The 14931-nt window shown below is 34.6% G+C and overlaps 1 protein-coding gene across 1 annotated transcript; it reads right to left on the bottom strand.

Moving 5' to 3' along the window:
• Positions 1–4119: 4119 nt before the first annotated feature.
• LOC120428157 (uncharacterized) lies at positions 4120–10050 on the bottom strand. Its single transcript, XM_039593141.2, has 2 exons — positions 9911–10050; positions 4120–4940 (listed from the first exon to the last, which is right to left on the bottom strand). The coding sequence occupies exons 1-2, from the start codon at positions 9967–9969 to the stop codon at positions 4124–4126; spliced, it is 876 nt and encodes a 291-aa protein (XP_039449075.1). The 5' UTR covers positions 9970–10050; the 3' UTR covers positions 4120–4123.
• Between the last annotated feature and the right edge of the window lie 4881 nt (positions 10051–14931).

Genomic DNA, 14931 nt, shown 5'->3' with positions numbered 1-14931 from the left:
GCGGCGGGCGCTCTAAAATTCTTTGTGTAAATATGGGTATTCGGCGCCGTCGCTCCGTGCCATACTCTCATACATTTAGGAGCCCAGGGCGGCAAAGTCCTTATAGATAAAAGGAAGACACTAGTGGTTGGTACTAGCAATAGTGGCCGACAGCTATAAAGTCAACTTCGTTTTATATGAATTGTTCTTCGTTTAAAATATTTTCACAAAATACCTTCTACAATTTGTTGAGAATAGTACCCTGCAAGTATTGAAGACAAATTCTGCTGTTGAGTTCGGTTCAGTTTTATGGCTGTAACTTGGAATTTTCAATAGTTTCATAGTTTCTCGAAGTACGTTGAATTTGCCATAAGAATCAATTTTTGGTTCAGGTTTTGACGTTTTGGTTTTACAAGTGAGTATGTAGCGTGCCGTTACAACGGTGGATTTTTTTAAATATTTTATTAAGATTGGCCATTATAAAAAAAATAATAAAATTATAAAAAAAATTAAATTGCATGCCATGGTATCATCACTTTAACGAACAAAACATTTTTTTGAATAGACATGCGTGGTTTTATCAGCAACTGTAAAAAAAATCTATTGTTTAGTTTCGGTCAACCATTTATGTAATTAATATGAAAAAATGTGCATCAAAATTACTTTTTTTTATTATTTTTATGTTTACAGTAATTTTTGAAACGTTTTCTCTGATCTTTTTCGGAAATAAATGTTTTTAAATGTCTAGGTTTTTGTTGTTGTTTGAAGCCAAATTTGTTAACAAAACATATTTGTTTATGATGAAAAGTGAGCAAAATCCATCTTTTATTCATTATATCTATCATTAGACCTACACCATGCATCAAAACATCAAATATCGGTATAAAATAACAGTATAAAAATAACAGTTTGCCTATAGTGGACCAGGGTCAATAACAGACAAAAAAACTTTTTTTTCAAATTCAAAAGACTTCAGTTTTCATTGTTTTGTACAAAAGGTAATAAAAAATGCTTAAAATATTGAAAATTTGTGAAAAATGTGCATCGGCTCTACTAGGGGGTCCACTAATGGTTAAGATACCCTATTGATGAAAATTATATTTTTTGCGAAAAATTAAATTTTTGCGGTGCTTTACATTGGAATTTCTTAAAAATTCAAAACATTTTTAATCAAGCCCAAACATGCTAAATATAATTATCAATGCAGAAAAATGCCCTTTAGATTGTTTTCAGTTGATTTTCATGGAAATTTTAGAGGTTTTTAAGAAAAATATTTTCTTGCCCCCTGATTTTCCTGCTTTTTAAGCCTTTTTGGTGTCAACGGGACTTTTATGTAAAATGTAAACTTTTTTTTCGTAAAATCGCGATAACTCGTGATGTTTCTAAGTAAGCCCCTTATGTCTATATATCATTTTTTTGTAATTGTCTGCTCTACAACTTTGTAGAACATTGTTACACTCTAAAAAATATCCCTGCAAAGTTAGAAAAAACACGAAATTTTAAAATGAAAAATTTTGTTCTAAATGAAAAAATGACCCTTCTGGGTCAATGTAGATTCGAAAAGTACATTAAATTTCGCATAAAATGACATGTTCCAAAAAATTTTACAGTCGAGTAACGAAAAATGGGAGAATTTTTAAAACTTTTTTAGTGTCTTTTTCGATGAAAAATACGTTTTTTCGGAATTCTGAGTACGCGATCAAATCGGTCGTCTAATTTTACATAAAAGTCCCTTTGACACCAAATTTCTATCTCATCACCGTTTCAGGCTGCAAATTATTGAAAAACACCTCTTTTTTTCGCATGTTCAAAAATGGAAGGGGTCGTACCGCCCCTCCGTCACGAGATATCAAAAAACGGACCTCGGATTCGTGATCAGGGACAAAAGTTACCCCTTAGGACAAAGTTTCACGTAAATCGAAGAGGGGTCGGGGCAACTGCTGTGTGAGTTGGCGGAGAATTACCCAGAGAACTTTCTCAGCTTTTCATAAATATTTCTTTCAAAAGTGGGCAAACTTGTGCACTAGTTTAAAAAATTGGAAAACTGCGACTTTTTTCAAAAAAGTTATTTAAAAATTGCTATAACTTGAAAACCGTGCACTTTATGCAAATTTCACATCAGTACTTTTTGATTGAAAATTTAATTTTACATCGAAAAATGAAGTTGAAATTTTTTTGCGACTTATATTTCGATTTTCGAAAATCAGTTTTGATTAAAAAATTAATAACTCATTTAATGATTTTCTGCGCAACCTGTAATTTTCTGAAAAGTTGGCATTTTATGTCTCTTAAAACATATCAAAAGATAAAAAAATTAAATAGTGTTTTAGTGCAAATCTAGTTTAAGTGAAAAAAAGTTAAATTAAAAATCACCATTATTTTACCGTGTATCATTTTTTTCAGTGTAGTCCTTATCCATACCTACAACTTTGCCGAAGACGCCAAATCGATCAAAAATTCCTTCACAAGATACAGATTTTTGAATTTTCATACATCATTTTTGTATGGACAGCTGCCAAATTTGTATGGAAAATTATATGGACAAACTAACGGTGCAAAATGGCTTCTTTGGGCATAACGTAGGCACCAAAAAAATTTCAGTCGGATTAAAAAATACAAAAATAAAAATTAAATAAAATCGATTTCGTAGAGAACTGCTCTGCCATTTTACGGCGATATGATGTATACGCAATTTTGGACATTTTCAATTTTATTGTACAGTCTATTATCTTAAAAGCTACCTCCTGACGAAATTTTTTTTCAAAAAACTGCTCTGGGGGCCATTTTATTAACCAAACAAACAATGATGTATACGCCAATTTTACTCATCATGATGTATGTATACATTGAGAATTGATAGAAGTCAAATTCAATACAAATAGTTGTTGAAGGTTGATTTGAGGTTTTTGGGACCAAATCAAGACTGGGCAATATTTTATTACATAATTTCGATTTAATTCTTGAGGGGACGTCCATTAGGTGTCATCCATAAAGTCACGTCACGTCACGTCACGTTCTGAGGGAAGAGGGGGGTTTTGAGTAAGCGTGACATTGCGTGTTAAAAGCATAGGGAAATCGTGACAAAGGGGGGTGGAGTAAATTTTGGCTGATTTTAATGTGACGTACTTAATGGATGACACCTTATCCACATCCACGTAGACACTTTTTTGAAAATTCTAGACCTACCCACCTCCCATGCGGACAATTGTTCATGCAAAAAATGTGTTTATGGAGCGTAGACAATCGCTAAGGGAGCGTTCTTTTATTACGTAACGCAAACAGTCGGATTTTGAGACCCCCTCCCCTCCTCGTAACAAAACTTCCATACAAATTTTAATTTTTTTGTATAGAGCGTAACACGGCATCCGACTCCCTCCCTCCCCCCACTGCGTTACGTAATAAAAGAACGCTCCCTAATACCCTCACCCCCCCCCCCCCCCCTTAAAGTATTTACGTGGACAATGCATTATGGGATCGTCTCAGCTGTCAAAATAGCTGGCATTATAAATGTACCCTACTTTGATCGAGCAACGTATACATACATCATTGAGAGGGATTTTTTATTGCTATTTTTTCGGCCAAATGATGTTTGTGGTTTAAAATCGTAGAGAATAGGAAAAAAGCAGAAATTTTGTAGGGGCCACATTTTTATTATACTTTTTAACAGTTTCTACAGATTAGACCTTAAATTAGTCATTTTAAATTGAAAAAATGAACAAAACCAGCAAATCGTGACTACAGCAAAATCACCTCAATGGCGTATACATCATATCGCCGTAAAAGGGCAGTGCTCATGAGCTTTATAAAATATTGGCAACGGCAACATTTTTTCACAAAACTACGTATTTTCGAAAATATACTCAAAATTTCTGTTTTTCACAATATTGGTATCAAATGATCGGGTTTTTTTCATACATTTCGAATGTAAAGACAAATTTTTTTTTAAATACTCAAAACTTTTGCAAAACTACGTATTTTCAAAAAAATACTCCAAATTTCAGTCTTTCACGATATGGATAAGGATTTAATAGGAAATAAGTTCCTTTCAAAGATACCGTTGCTGATATTATTTCAGGGTACAATATTTCTCAAGGACGTGATATTCACTAATCAAATAACTAAACCCCATTAATATTGGTTTATTTCACTGCACTTTTGTATTGTTTCCACCTCCGCTGATCACATTTTTCTCCCGACTCCAGTTGGACGAATTAATGTAACCCGAATTCTTAGCGTACCTAATCCGCTTCGGCAATTCCGTCACGTGGTCATTCTCATTGGTCATCACCGGCGTTGTCGTTGTCGTCGTCGTCGTGCTCGCCCTCAGAATGTTCCGTATAATCTCTTTGGGCTCGTTCATGGATTGATTCAAAAAGTGTGGAATCAACATCGACGAAACGTATCGTGGTTTGGACTGGATGTTCACGTGGGTGGTTCCATACGGTCGTACTACCGGGTTGAATTTGGGCGAAACTGGCGGGTACAGGAGCTGTCCCGGGACCGGTTCCTGGCTGTAGAATCGACTGTTGTGAGATATTCGGTAGTTTTCCTCGTCGGAATAAACGGCCTTCTCGTGCTGGAATGCTGGCAAACTTTGGACTTGCTTCTGGGAGCGAGTTTTGCCTTTGCTAATTTTCCTCGTGCTGACGGCGGTGGTGACCGGAGGTGAAAAAAGCCCTTTGTTAAGGTACAGTCGAAGAAGGTACTCTTCAAGAAAGTTTTCCAAAGCTTCCTCTGGATCGCCCAAAACCATGTCGTTTCGACGAATCACGGCCCGAAGCTTGGATCTTCGCGGAAACCGCATCTTGGGTGCGCAGTTGCAATCGCGTGTTTGCTCCGGCCACGGCTGGCCACTCGATTCCGTTAGCGGTATTGTCGAGTACCCCGCGTAACCGTTCTTCCAGAACTTTTGGGCGTTGGGCGGTGCTGCTGATGCTTCTTCAAGCGAATCATTCGGTACGCTGAAAGAAGGTATTTAACACAGATGTTTACATTAAGGGCACTATCAACGTCTAGACAAGCTTAAACCTTTTGGTAAAACAAATCTCAAGGAAATCGCATTTCATTTTTTTTGTATTTTTTATTTCGGTTTAAGGCAAATAAGGGAAGATCAAGAATTGATGAATGACGAAGTATATAGATAATAAGCAATCCATGGAGGTTAGAAATTTAGGATTTTTTTTTCAATGGGGACGACCAAACGGTAGTTTCTAACATTTATTTTTCTTTATACACTTTTTCGTTTGACACTTTTTTAGTTTGTGCCCCGTTGGTTGGTCAAAGTCAAACTAAAAAGTGACGAACTGTCACTTTTAACACGGCGCTCACGCACACTATCAAAACAAACGCTCAGTAGTAGGGTATATAACATTTTAAATATGCAAGCATAAGTTGTTTTCAGCACTAGTTGTACATTTATCCAACAAATCCCTTTGAATAAAATGTTAAGTCAAATCACCGTTCAAAACAAAACAATGATGAACTTTTCGATACAAGTGCTGAAAAGTTCACCTATTCAACAACCATTTTAGTGTGGGAAAGTTGATCTTTTTAGCCCTTGCACCAAAAAGTTTTACTTTTCGACTCTGTTATATTTGTTTGTTCAAGAATGACAGGAAAAGTAAGTAGTTTAACTACGGAGCCTCATAGAGTAGAGTGGGGCAGAGGTGCGCACCTAATCGTTCTGTCGCTGGCGACCATACAAAATTTTTGATTCGTTGTGTATACCAAATGACACCCTTGTCGATGGCCTTCAAAACGTAGTACTAGGATTTACCTCAAATCGCTTGCATCTCGAGAACCAGGCAATTGCTCTAAAAAAAAAACAAAATGCGGCACATGCCCCGTATGTGGGCAAAGGTGTGCACTATGCGGGGCAAAGTGATTTTTCAGTTATTTTTTGTTTAAAAGTTAACTTTTCATCAAGCTTTCAATTGGGGGTTGTTTTTTACCCCAAATGAAGATAATTTTATGCTATAGTAACTACTTTAAACTAAATAGTACTTATATAACTAAAGTTTTATTTTTAGTGTTAAAAACCTTATCAGAAATAAAAGTTATCCAATGTGTTTGAAGAAGAGGAATTTCAAAAATTCTTTAAGGATTAGCAAGGTAATTGGCTAGGCAAAACACTAGTTAAATGGTTTCAAAGCCTTCGAAGTTTTGTAAACCTTATTTTGTAAACTTCAAATATTAGCCCAAAAGTGGCTTCCCAATCACTTGCACAAACTTCAATTTTTGCACTTTATTTTTGTAAATACATAAAATTGACCCTAAAACAAGTCGAAACCCCAAATATGAGCTATTTAGATTACAATTAGGTATTTAAAAGGCTGGAGCGCACATTTGCCCCGTACTACTTTAAATATATTTTCAATTCCGTTTAGAAAACACCTACTTTACTGTCATTCTACAGTTACGAAATGGCCTATTTATTATCACTAATCACTAAAGATAACAGTGCTGAAAAGTTCAATGTAGCACTTAACTTAGGCATAGCAAAAAAGGTCTCACTTAAAAATTCTGTTCCAGTGTTATTTTCAGAATTGCAAAAAATATACTACTTGTTGCAAAACTATTTTTTTCAACACGGGTTGTACAATTATTCAACTTTCATTTTGCAACTCAAAGCAGCTTTTCATAAACATGATAACTTTGATTTGACTTTGATAGTTTGAAATTTTTTTCAAAATGAAAAATACGAGTTAAATAACTCAAAATCTAATGTTTAGTTTTTTTTAAAAGGCTTTATAAATTTATGAAACACAATAGCTTTACAATACAATCGCTAAAACTAGAAATGATTTTTTCGTTTAATTTTGAAAATTTTGACATTGAGCAATTCCATCTCAAATCAGGAATTTTTCGGGTACTTTTGTACCCGACCCTCTCCGATTTCAATGAAACTTTGTAGACATGTTATTCTAGGCCTATATAAGCCATTTGTGTGTATATGGAGACAATTGTACTCGAAAATGACATTTGAGAAGGGCGTAAGTTATTTAGACATTTGAGCAATTCTCTACGAAATCGGTTTTTTTTCTTCAATTTTAATTTTTGTATTTTTTAATCCGACTGAAACTTTTTTGGTGCCTTCGGTATGCCCAAATAAGCCATTTTGCATCATTAAATTGTCCACATAATTTTCCATACAAATTTAGCGGCTGTCCATACAAAAATGATATGTGAAAATTCAAAAATCTGTATCTTTTGAAGGAATTTTTTGATCGATTTGGTGTCTTGGACAAAGTTGTAGGTATGGATACGGACTACACTGGAAAAAACAATATACGGTAAAAAAATTGGTGATTTTTTATTTAACTTTTTATCACTAAAACTTGATTTGCAAAAAACACTAATTTTAATTTTTTTTATTTTTTGATATGTTTTAGAAGACATAAAATGCCAACTTTTCAGAAATTTCCAGGTTGTGCAAAAAATCATTGACCGAGTTATGAATTTTTTAATCAATACTGATTTTTTCAAAAAAATCGAAATTTTGGTCACAAAAATTTTTCAACTTCATTTTTCGATGTAAAATCAAATTTGCAATCAAAAAGTACTTCAGTGAAATTTTGATAAAGTGCACCGTTTTCAAGTTATATCCATTTTGATGTGACTTTTTGAAAATAGTCGAAGTTTTTAATTTTTTAAAATTAGTGCACATGTTTGCCCACTTTTGACAAAAATATTTTTGGAAAGCTGAGAACATTCTCTATATTTTGCTTATTCGGACTTTGCTGATACGACCTTTAGTTGCTGAGATATTGCAATGCAAAGGTTTAAAAACAGGAAAATTAATGGAAAATTGATGTTTTCTAAGTCTCACCCGAACAGCCCACCATTTTTCAATGTCGATATCTCAGCAATGTTAAAATATCAAATATTTGAGAAATTTTCCGATCTTTTCGAAAACAATATTTTCAAAATTTTCAAATCAAGACTATCATTTTAAAAGGGCGTAATATTGAATGTTTGGCTTTTTCAACATTTTTATTTTTAAAACCGCTGTAACTTTGCAATGACAATGGTCGATATGGAGACTTTTATGTAAAATTGTCTGGAGAATCAATTCCCTCTATCGGTTTTTGAAAATTTTGACGTTTAGACCACTTCTCAAAAAAAAACAGTTTTAATAAATGATTTTTGTACTTTTTAAGGAGAGACATACCATCCTGCATTTTTCGTGAGTCTTTTTGTCACATTTTAAGCTATTTCCTCAAAAATTTTGAACAAAAAAAACGTAACTTCACCTTTAAATTCAACTTTTAAACATTAAAATTGAAAAAATGTCATAGATGTGGCGTGTATTTTTCTTTCAGTGTATTTTTTTTCAGAAAGCCCGTCCTATTTCCTACAAGTTTGTCTTTGACCACTTTTTGGTACGATACAACACAACGCCTTCGAGATACAGTCATTTTTAAATTACAGAATACAAAAAATATCTAAATAACTTACGCCCTTCTCAAATGTCATTTTCGAGTACAATTGGCTCCATATGCACACAATAACATGAATACAAAGTTTAATTGAAAACGGAGAGGGTCGGGTACAAAAGTACCAGAAAAATTCCTGATTTGAGACGGAATTGTTCCATTGAGGAAAACTGTATTTACAAATATGTTGCTAAAAAGATGTAACTGTTTTATCTGTGAAAAAAACATGTCGGAAAACGGACTTCTTTGAATCATTTAATTTGAAAATAATTTGTAAAATAAGCAAATAAGGGACAATTCAGGTTTTTTTTTAATAAAAAAGATCGAATAATCCAATTTGAAAGTGTGTTTAAATTCCCAAAAGGTTAAAACATTGAATTTGGTTTAGGTCGTTGCATATATTTTTCAAAGTTTATGTCATCTCAGATCTCAGTTGAAAGGTTCTCCAAATCTCTGAATTGCAAATGTAACATCCTGGAGCAGAACAGTTAAATTCTAATAAAAACACAATTGAATTGAATTAACTTTTTTCAAGGGACATAAACTTCAAAAAATATTTGCTACGGCCTTATTGAACCATTAAAAAAACTGCAGATTTTTCAAAATTCACGCTTCCCTGAGGGCGTACCTAATAGTAGTATTCTTCTGGGTCTCATCAAGATTTTGATTAAAATTGAGATGTTCTAGCAAAAAACTTTTATTTCGAGTAAAAAAACAGGTAGTTTAATCTTCACTTTCGATAAATAAACGGTTAAATCGTCCTCTTGGAAAAAGTACACAAGAATTATGTTATTCATGAAAGGATGAATGACGAATTAAATTACTATCCTCATCAGCCTGGAAATCCAGGTGAGACACTCATGCTTTTCTGGGATTTACTGCCATTTACGCATAATTGTCACATGTAATTTTTGAAAGATTCTGACTTTTTATCACTTTTAATTTTAGTTTAACTTATACTTTCCGAAAAACTCATAAAATCTAGTACATTATTTGAAACCCATGAAATACAACACCAAGTCAGTTTTTCCATCGTTACACTTGCTACGCATAATTGTCCCACCATGCATTTTCTTTCACGGAATCATTAGTTTTAGGAAGCATTGTGTCTTGTTTGATTGTTGTATAGCAAGAGGATTATACATAAGTGTGATGAGCATGCTGCAGCTAACTGAGGTGATCAGGGACATATAAGGCTTACAGTTGCACTTTTTGAACATGGGACAATTTTGCGTAGAACGGCAGTATTATAATAGGTGATACTGAATTTTCCATGCAAGCATCGAGAATAAAATGATGCATGATCACTTTTTTGGTCAGAAGCAACGAGGCAACAAACTAAATACTTATGTAGTTTACGGGCACATCTTAATGAAAATAATCACACATATAGTTTTTTTTCTTCCTCAAATCAGTCCAAAGTTATTAAATTCGATCCAAAATTCATCCGAGCAATAGCGTTGAAGTTTCATTCCTGATGTCTTTGCTCTAGCTACCTTCTGGCGCGTAAAACAACGATTCCAGTAAACAATATCAGCAGCACACTTGACCACATTTCGAAAACGCACTTTCTTCACACCCTTTCTGGCTACCAAAATTTTCTCCCAACACTACCGGAAACTAGCGAACCTTCCCCGATCACGGCCCTCACGCAAATGAATTGCTCGCCCAGGTGTTGCAAGTGGATAAATCTGGCATCAAAAGAAGTTGTGCGTTTCCCATCCCAAGTACCTTCCCTGATGCCTTCCAACAACAACCACTCTTGAACGCATGATTGGGCTCGCCGCGCCGAGGCGGAGATCGCGCCAACTGTTGTTGTGCTTGTGCCTTCGTTTATTGCCCCATTCAGTGCATGTGCTGTGTGCGGTCGTCTTTGGGGCTTGGGCTTCTGGGCCTGCCTAAGCGGGCGGAACAACGGAACGGTTCTGCGCAAATATACACACACACACACACACATAAACATACACCGCCGGATAATGGCCGAAAATTTTTCGGATGAAAACTCGCCAGACCAGTTTGTTCTTGGGCAGTAGCGAGCGTGTTGTTGTGCCAAAAAAGGGGTGTAATGCAAGATGGGGCATGGAATTTACATTTGATTGCAGAAAAATGAGAGAAACTCTACTTTGAATTTCATTGAAAGTTTGAAATGAAGAATAATCAAAAGCATAAAAACTGAACCAGGTAAATTTTCGTTGATTTTGAAAACAAATTTATTTTATGCATCAACATTTTTGTATTTGTCCGCATTACAACTTTGAAGAACATTGCTACACTTTTGAAAATTACAAAGTTACAAAAAACACGAAATTCAAAATGACAAAAAAAAATAAATGAAAAAACTACTCTTCTGGGTTATTGCACATTCGAAAAGTACAATAAATTTCCCGTAAAATTACATGCTCAAAAATTATAACAGTTGAGTAGCGATAAAGAGCAGAGGTTTTAATCTGGGTGCTGAATAGTGGTTCGTAAAACGGCCTCAATTTTGAACTGTCAAAGTGGAACCAATTTACTGTTCGCCAAAAGTGGTGAGTATTGTTATCGATCAATTTTTGTTTTTTTAGCAAGAATGATTTCTTTTGGCTTTTGAAGTCAAGTAATCTTAAGAACATTGAAGGCGAGTTCGTCATTTTTTTTATAATTATGAATGGAAGATGTTTATAGATTCCGTTTTAAAACCTACTGTTTTAGTCAAAATCTTTTCTGTTTGTTGGTTCAGCTTTGCTAGAATTAGCGATGATTTTTCGCTGGCCCAGGAAGAGCTACATGATTTCAAAATAAGCCAAGGTATTTATCTTTGACATCGCAGAATGACAATCTCGTCGTAGTTCTTCGTCATCCGTAAAAAAGATAAACCTCACACAATTTTCCAGCAAAATAATGTAGTAAACTAGACAAAATAAAACGTATACCACTAATTATAAAACAGCTCATCTACCAGTAAGAAAAAAGTCATGCTTGTGCTTGAACAGCCTCATAGTTTGTAGATGTAAACAAAGTGGGATCATTCGAAAATCACGTTACGCATTCTCTCTATTCATCACCCAGGTTTTAATTTTTGTACTTTTGCCTTTCTTACAAAAGAAAGGTTTAAGGTTTGCTTTTGGAAAAACGTTTTACTCAGAAATCTTTGGAAATTCGTGCACGGGTTAGGAATCGCCCAGAACAAAATCCTATTACTAATTTGAAGGTTTCGGTGCGCTCTTTAGATTCTATTTTGGCCCGAAAACCGGAACTCAAAGCCGGATCTCTTTTTTCCGAAAACCGCTCGTAAAACCCCATTTTTTTTAATTTCTGGTTTTTTGATTTGTAGCTGTGGGGCCAGGGACGAGAATTCTATTTTTAGGTTCACAATTTTCGGCCGGTAATTATGGTTAAAACCATGTCTAGAGGTGTTTTTTACCATTTTAAAGATAACACTATCAAATTCAAAGAATTAAATTTGAAAAAAGCCATTCGAAAACATGCGCCATTAAGTTCTTGTGCCCATAATTTGCAGCTCTTTCAAAATTTATTTACAGAGATATAGCCATATAAGTGTTTTACGTCTTATTTTTACCATATTTTTTCTTATTTAATTTTTGCTTTAATCACAGTAAAAAAACGGTGTAAAATCGCATGCAAAAGCATGCACATCACCTTTGTGAGTAATAGCATGTAAAAGAAAACGTGGATTAAACTAAATACATAGCGGCGTGATAGCCGAGCGAGTTGGAGCGTGGGCTTGGTAATATGAATATGACTCTCGACGGATTGATGTTATTTTTGGGGTTAGCGGACCTGATTTTTTCTTCGGTACATGCTTTTTTTGTACACATGTTCTCATACAATATTCCATGCTTTTGCTCACAAAGGTGATGTGCATGCTTTTGCATGCGATTTTACCATTGGATTATTTACTGTGTACAGAATCATATACTGAACATCAAATTCGATATCCCGGCTTGTTCTCGCTCGAAAGATCAACAAGTCGTCAAGTCGAAGCTTTAACGCCAGCGCATATCTTTATCTTTTGGCTTATTGTCTTAGATTGACAGTGTGTCCTATCGATGCATCTTTTTTTTTTAGTAAATCATAGATTAGCAATGAAGACCAAGCACAACGGTGGTCCAAATTCGGCCTTTCTCGGGGCTACTCCCTGAAATCAAAGATTGACCCAACACTAAGCTAAATTCCAAATTTGAGCTCATTCTGACCATGGAAACCCCTCCCTCTAATCGCTTGAAATTTGTATGGGAAAGCAAATGTTTCAGTTTCTTTACCTGTGGAGGGCGCATTAGTCGTCCAATCTTTATCAATTCTCAGATGTAGAACCTTCATTAAATTCAGAACAACTTTCCCGAAGACACCATATTTTTTGAATTTTTTGCTGGAAAAATATTAGCTTCTGAAAAGGACCATTTTTGCGCAAAATGTTTAGCCCAAAAATAATGTAAGTGAAAATTTTAAATAATTGTTCGTATTTGAAATTAAGAATTTCTTTTTATATTTGGTCACTTTAGAAAGGTTTTCGTATTTTTTCATAGCTAAAGTATTTTCCATAAAAATTCTATCAATTTACCGATTTTCACCTCGTATTCATTATGATTTCGAATAACATTTATAAATTAATTGATGAAAAAACGTCAAATTCAAATTGAGATATCTAAAAATAGACACCGATAGACACGGAGATATTTTAAGGAAATGTAGTTGAAAATGTGTACTTTCAGGTGCATTGTTCGGTTTTGTGCCAAAATACACCATTTTGAAAACACAGCAGCTTGAAAATAGGCTCAAAATCACTTAAAAATGGTTATGTTTTAATGGCTGTCTTCGGCAAAGATGTGTCATTTTATGTCATAAACGACTCTTCAGGACATATTAGGCCGCTAAAATGCAAACATTTTGAGTTATCACCAAAAAAGTGCTTTTTTTGACCATTTTTGCAAAAATGGCGTATATCTCAAATAGATTAAGAGCTACAAATTTGGCACCTTCGACAAACTTTCATGAAATTTTCTCCTCTAAAATTTTGCCGAAGACACCAAAGCCCTACAACGTCTTCCAACAAAGTTAGTTTTTGGTTGACACCCTGGAAGGTCATCACCCTGTATGTCAAAAACTTTAAAAGATAGCCTTTATCAAGTACAACAACTCTTCCGAAGACAACATTTGGCTAGGACGTCAAATAAAGGAGTAATCAATTTATTCCACTTATTTTTGCCATTCCGAACACTGTGAAATGGTCACTCATGAACACTATTTTTAAAAATCGAAAAACTGCAAATATTTCGTTAAAATTAAACTTTCGGTGGCTTTATTTTGAAAACGGAGCTTTATCAAAAAATCTGTCACGTTCTTTTTGATTGCAAATTAAATTTTACATAAAAGATTGAGGTTAATTTTTTTGGTTTAATTTTTTTCCAAAAATCACTATTATTTCAAAAATTCATAACTCGGCGGCAGCTCAAAAGTTGCGTAACTCTCTATAGCTCAAAAGTTGCGCGTTTTTGTCCCCTAAAACATATAAAAAAATCTCTAAAATCAAAAAATACGTATTTTGGGATATTGATATTTTGGAAAAAATGATAATTGAAAAATCGGCAATTTTTTCCGTGTACCTTTTTTTTCTCAATAGTCCTCAACAATACCTACAACTTTGCCGAAGACACCAAATTGATCAGAAAATGTAATCAAAAGTTACAGCTGTCTAAAAATAAACGTACCATTTTTGTATGGACAGCTTCCAAAAATTTTTTATGAAGACTTGTATGGGTGAACCAATGACACAAAATAGCTTCTTTGGTCATAGGAAAGGCCCCCACAAAGTTTGAGCCAAATAAAAAAAACACAAATAAAATCCATTTCCGATTTTGGTACAGAGTTGCTCAGTTGTGTCTCGCCCTGGACGATTTAAAAAGAGGATGCAAAGAACTATCATATTTCTAATCTTTTTATTAGCATAAAGGAAAAGTAAGTTTTTTTTTAAATTTTAGCAAAAACAAAGTTTATTCAGTCGGATTGCACTGGAACTTGACAACTGTACTGTACCCCTTTCTGGTTCGTGACATTCGCTGCTCTAAGGGCACGTGAAACTGCTAGAGGCGCGAAAAACAACACCGAAATTAAGCTCAAAACGCTCATAGCAAAACCCGAATTTCAAATGCAAAGTTCAGTTTAACGTTCGCTGTTTATGTTTTAACAGGTTTTATGCACTGCAATAACAATTAAACCATGTACATGTACCGTTTGTTACAGTGACACGCCGAAAAACGGAACAACAGCTGCCAGCACGTGAGAATAGGGTTAACTCTCTGAACGAACTTGGCTCGCATAGAGTTGGTTCCACCCCGCCGAAAATAAAAACGATTGGCTTCTGGCTGCAATAACCTTTCAAACTCTCATCATCATCATCATCGCCGTCGAAAGCAGCGATTACAGCGTTAATGCAGCTTGGTGTATATCACTGATAGAAACAGGATGGGAAGCTTTTATCGAGGAAACAGCTTTAATGTTTGTCGGCACTCTCTTTTTT

Source organism: Culex pipiens, chromosome 2 (genome assembly GCF_016801865.2).
Source record: "Culex pipiens pallens isolate TS chromosome 2, TS_CPP_V2, whole genome shotgun sequence".
In the NCBI taxonomy this organism is placed as follows: Eukaryota; Metazoa; Arthropoda; class Insecta; order Diptera; family Culicidae; genus Culex; species Culex pipiens.
This window is presented reverse-complemented; position numbering and strand designations above follow the sequence as displayed.

What these genes read in the sequence shown, in the direction of transcription:
- LOC120428157 (XM_039593141.2), bottom strand. Translation starts at nt 9,969, where the DNA reads ATGTGGTCAAGTGTGCTGCTGATATTGTTTACTGGAATCGTTGTTTTA. An exon ending in GTTGTTTTACGCGCCAGAAG is followed by an intron (nt 4,941 to 9,910) that starts GTAGCTAGAGCA and finishes ACCTTCTTTCAG; the next exon opens with CGTACCGAATGATTCGCTTG.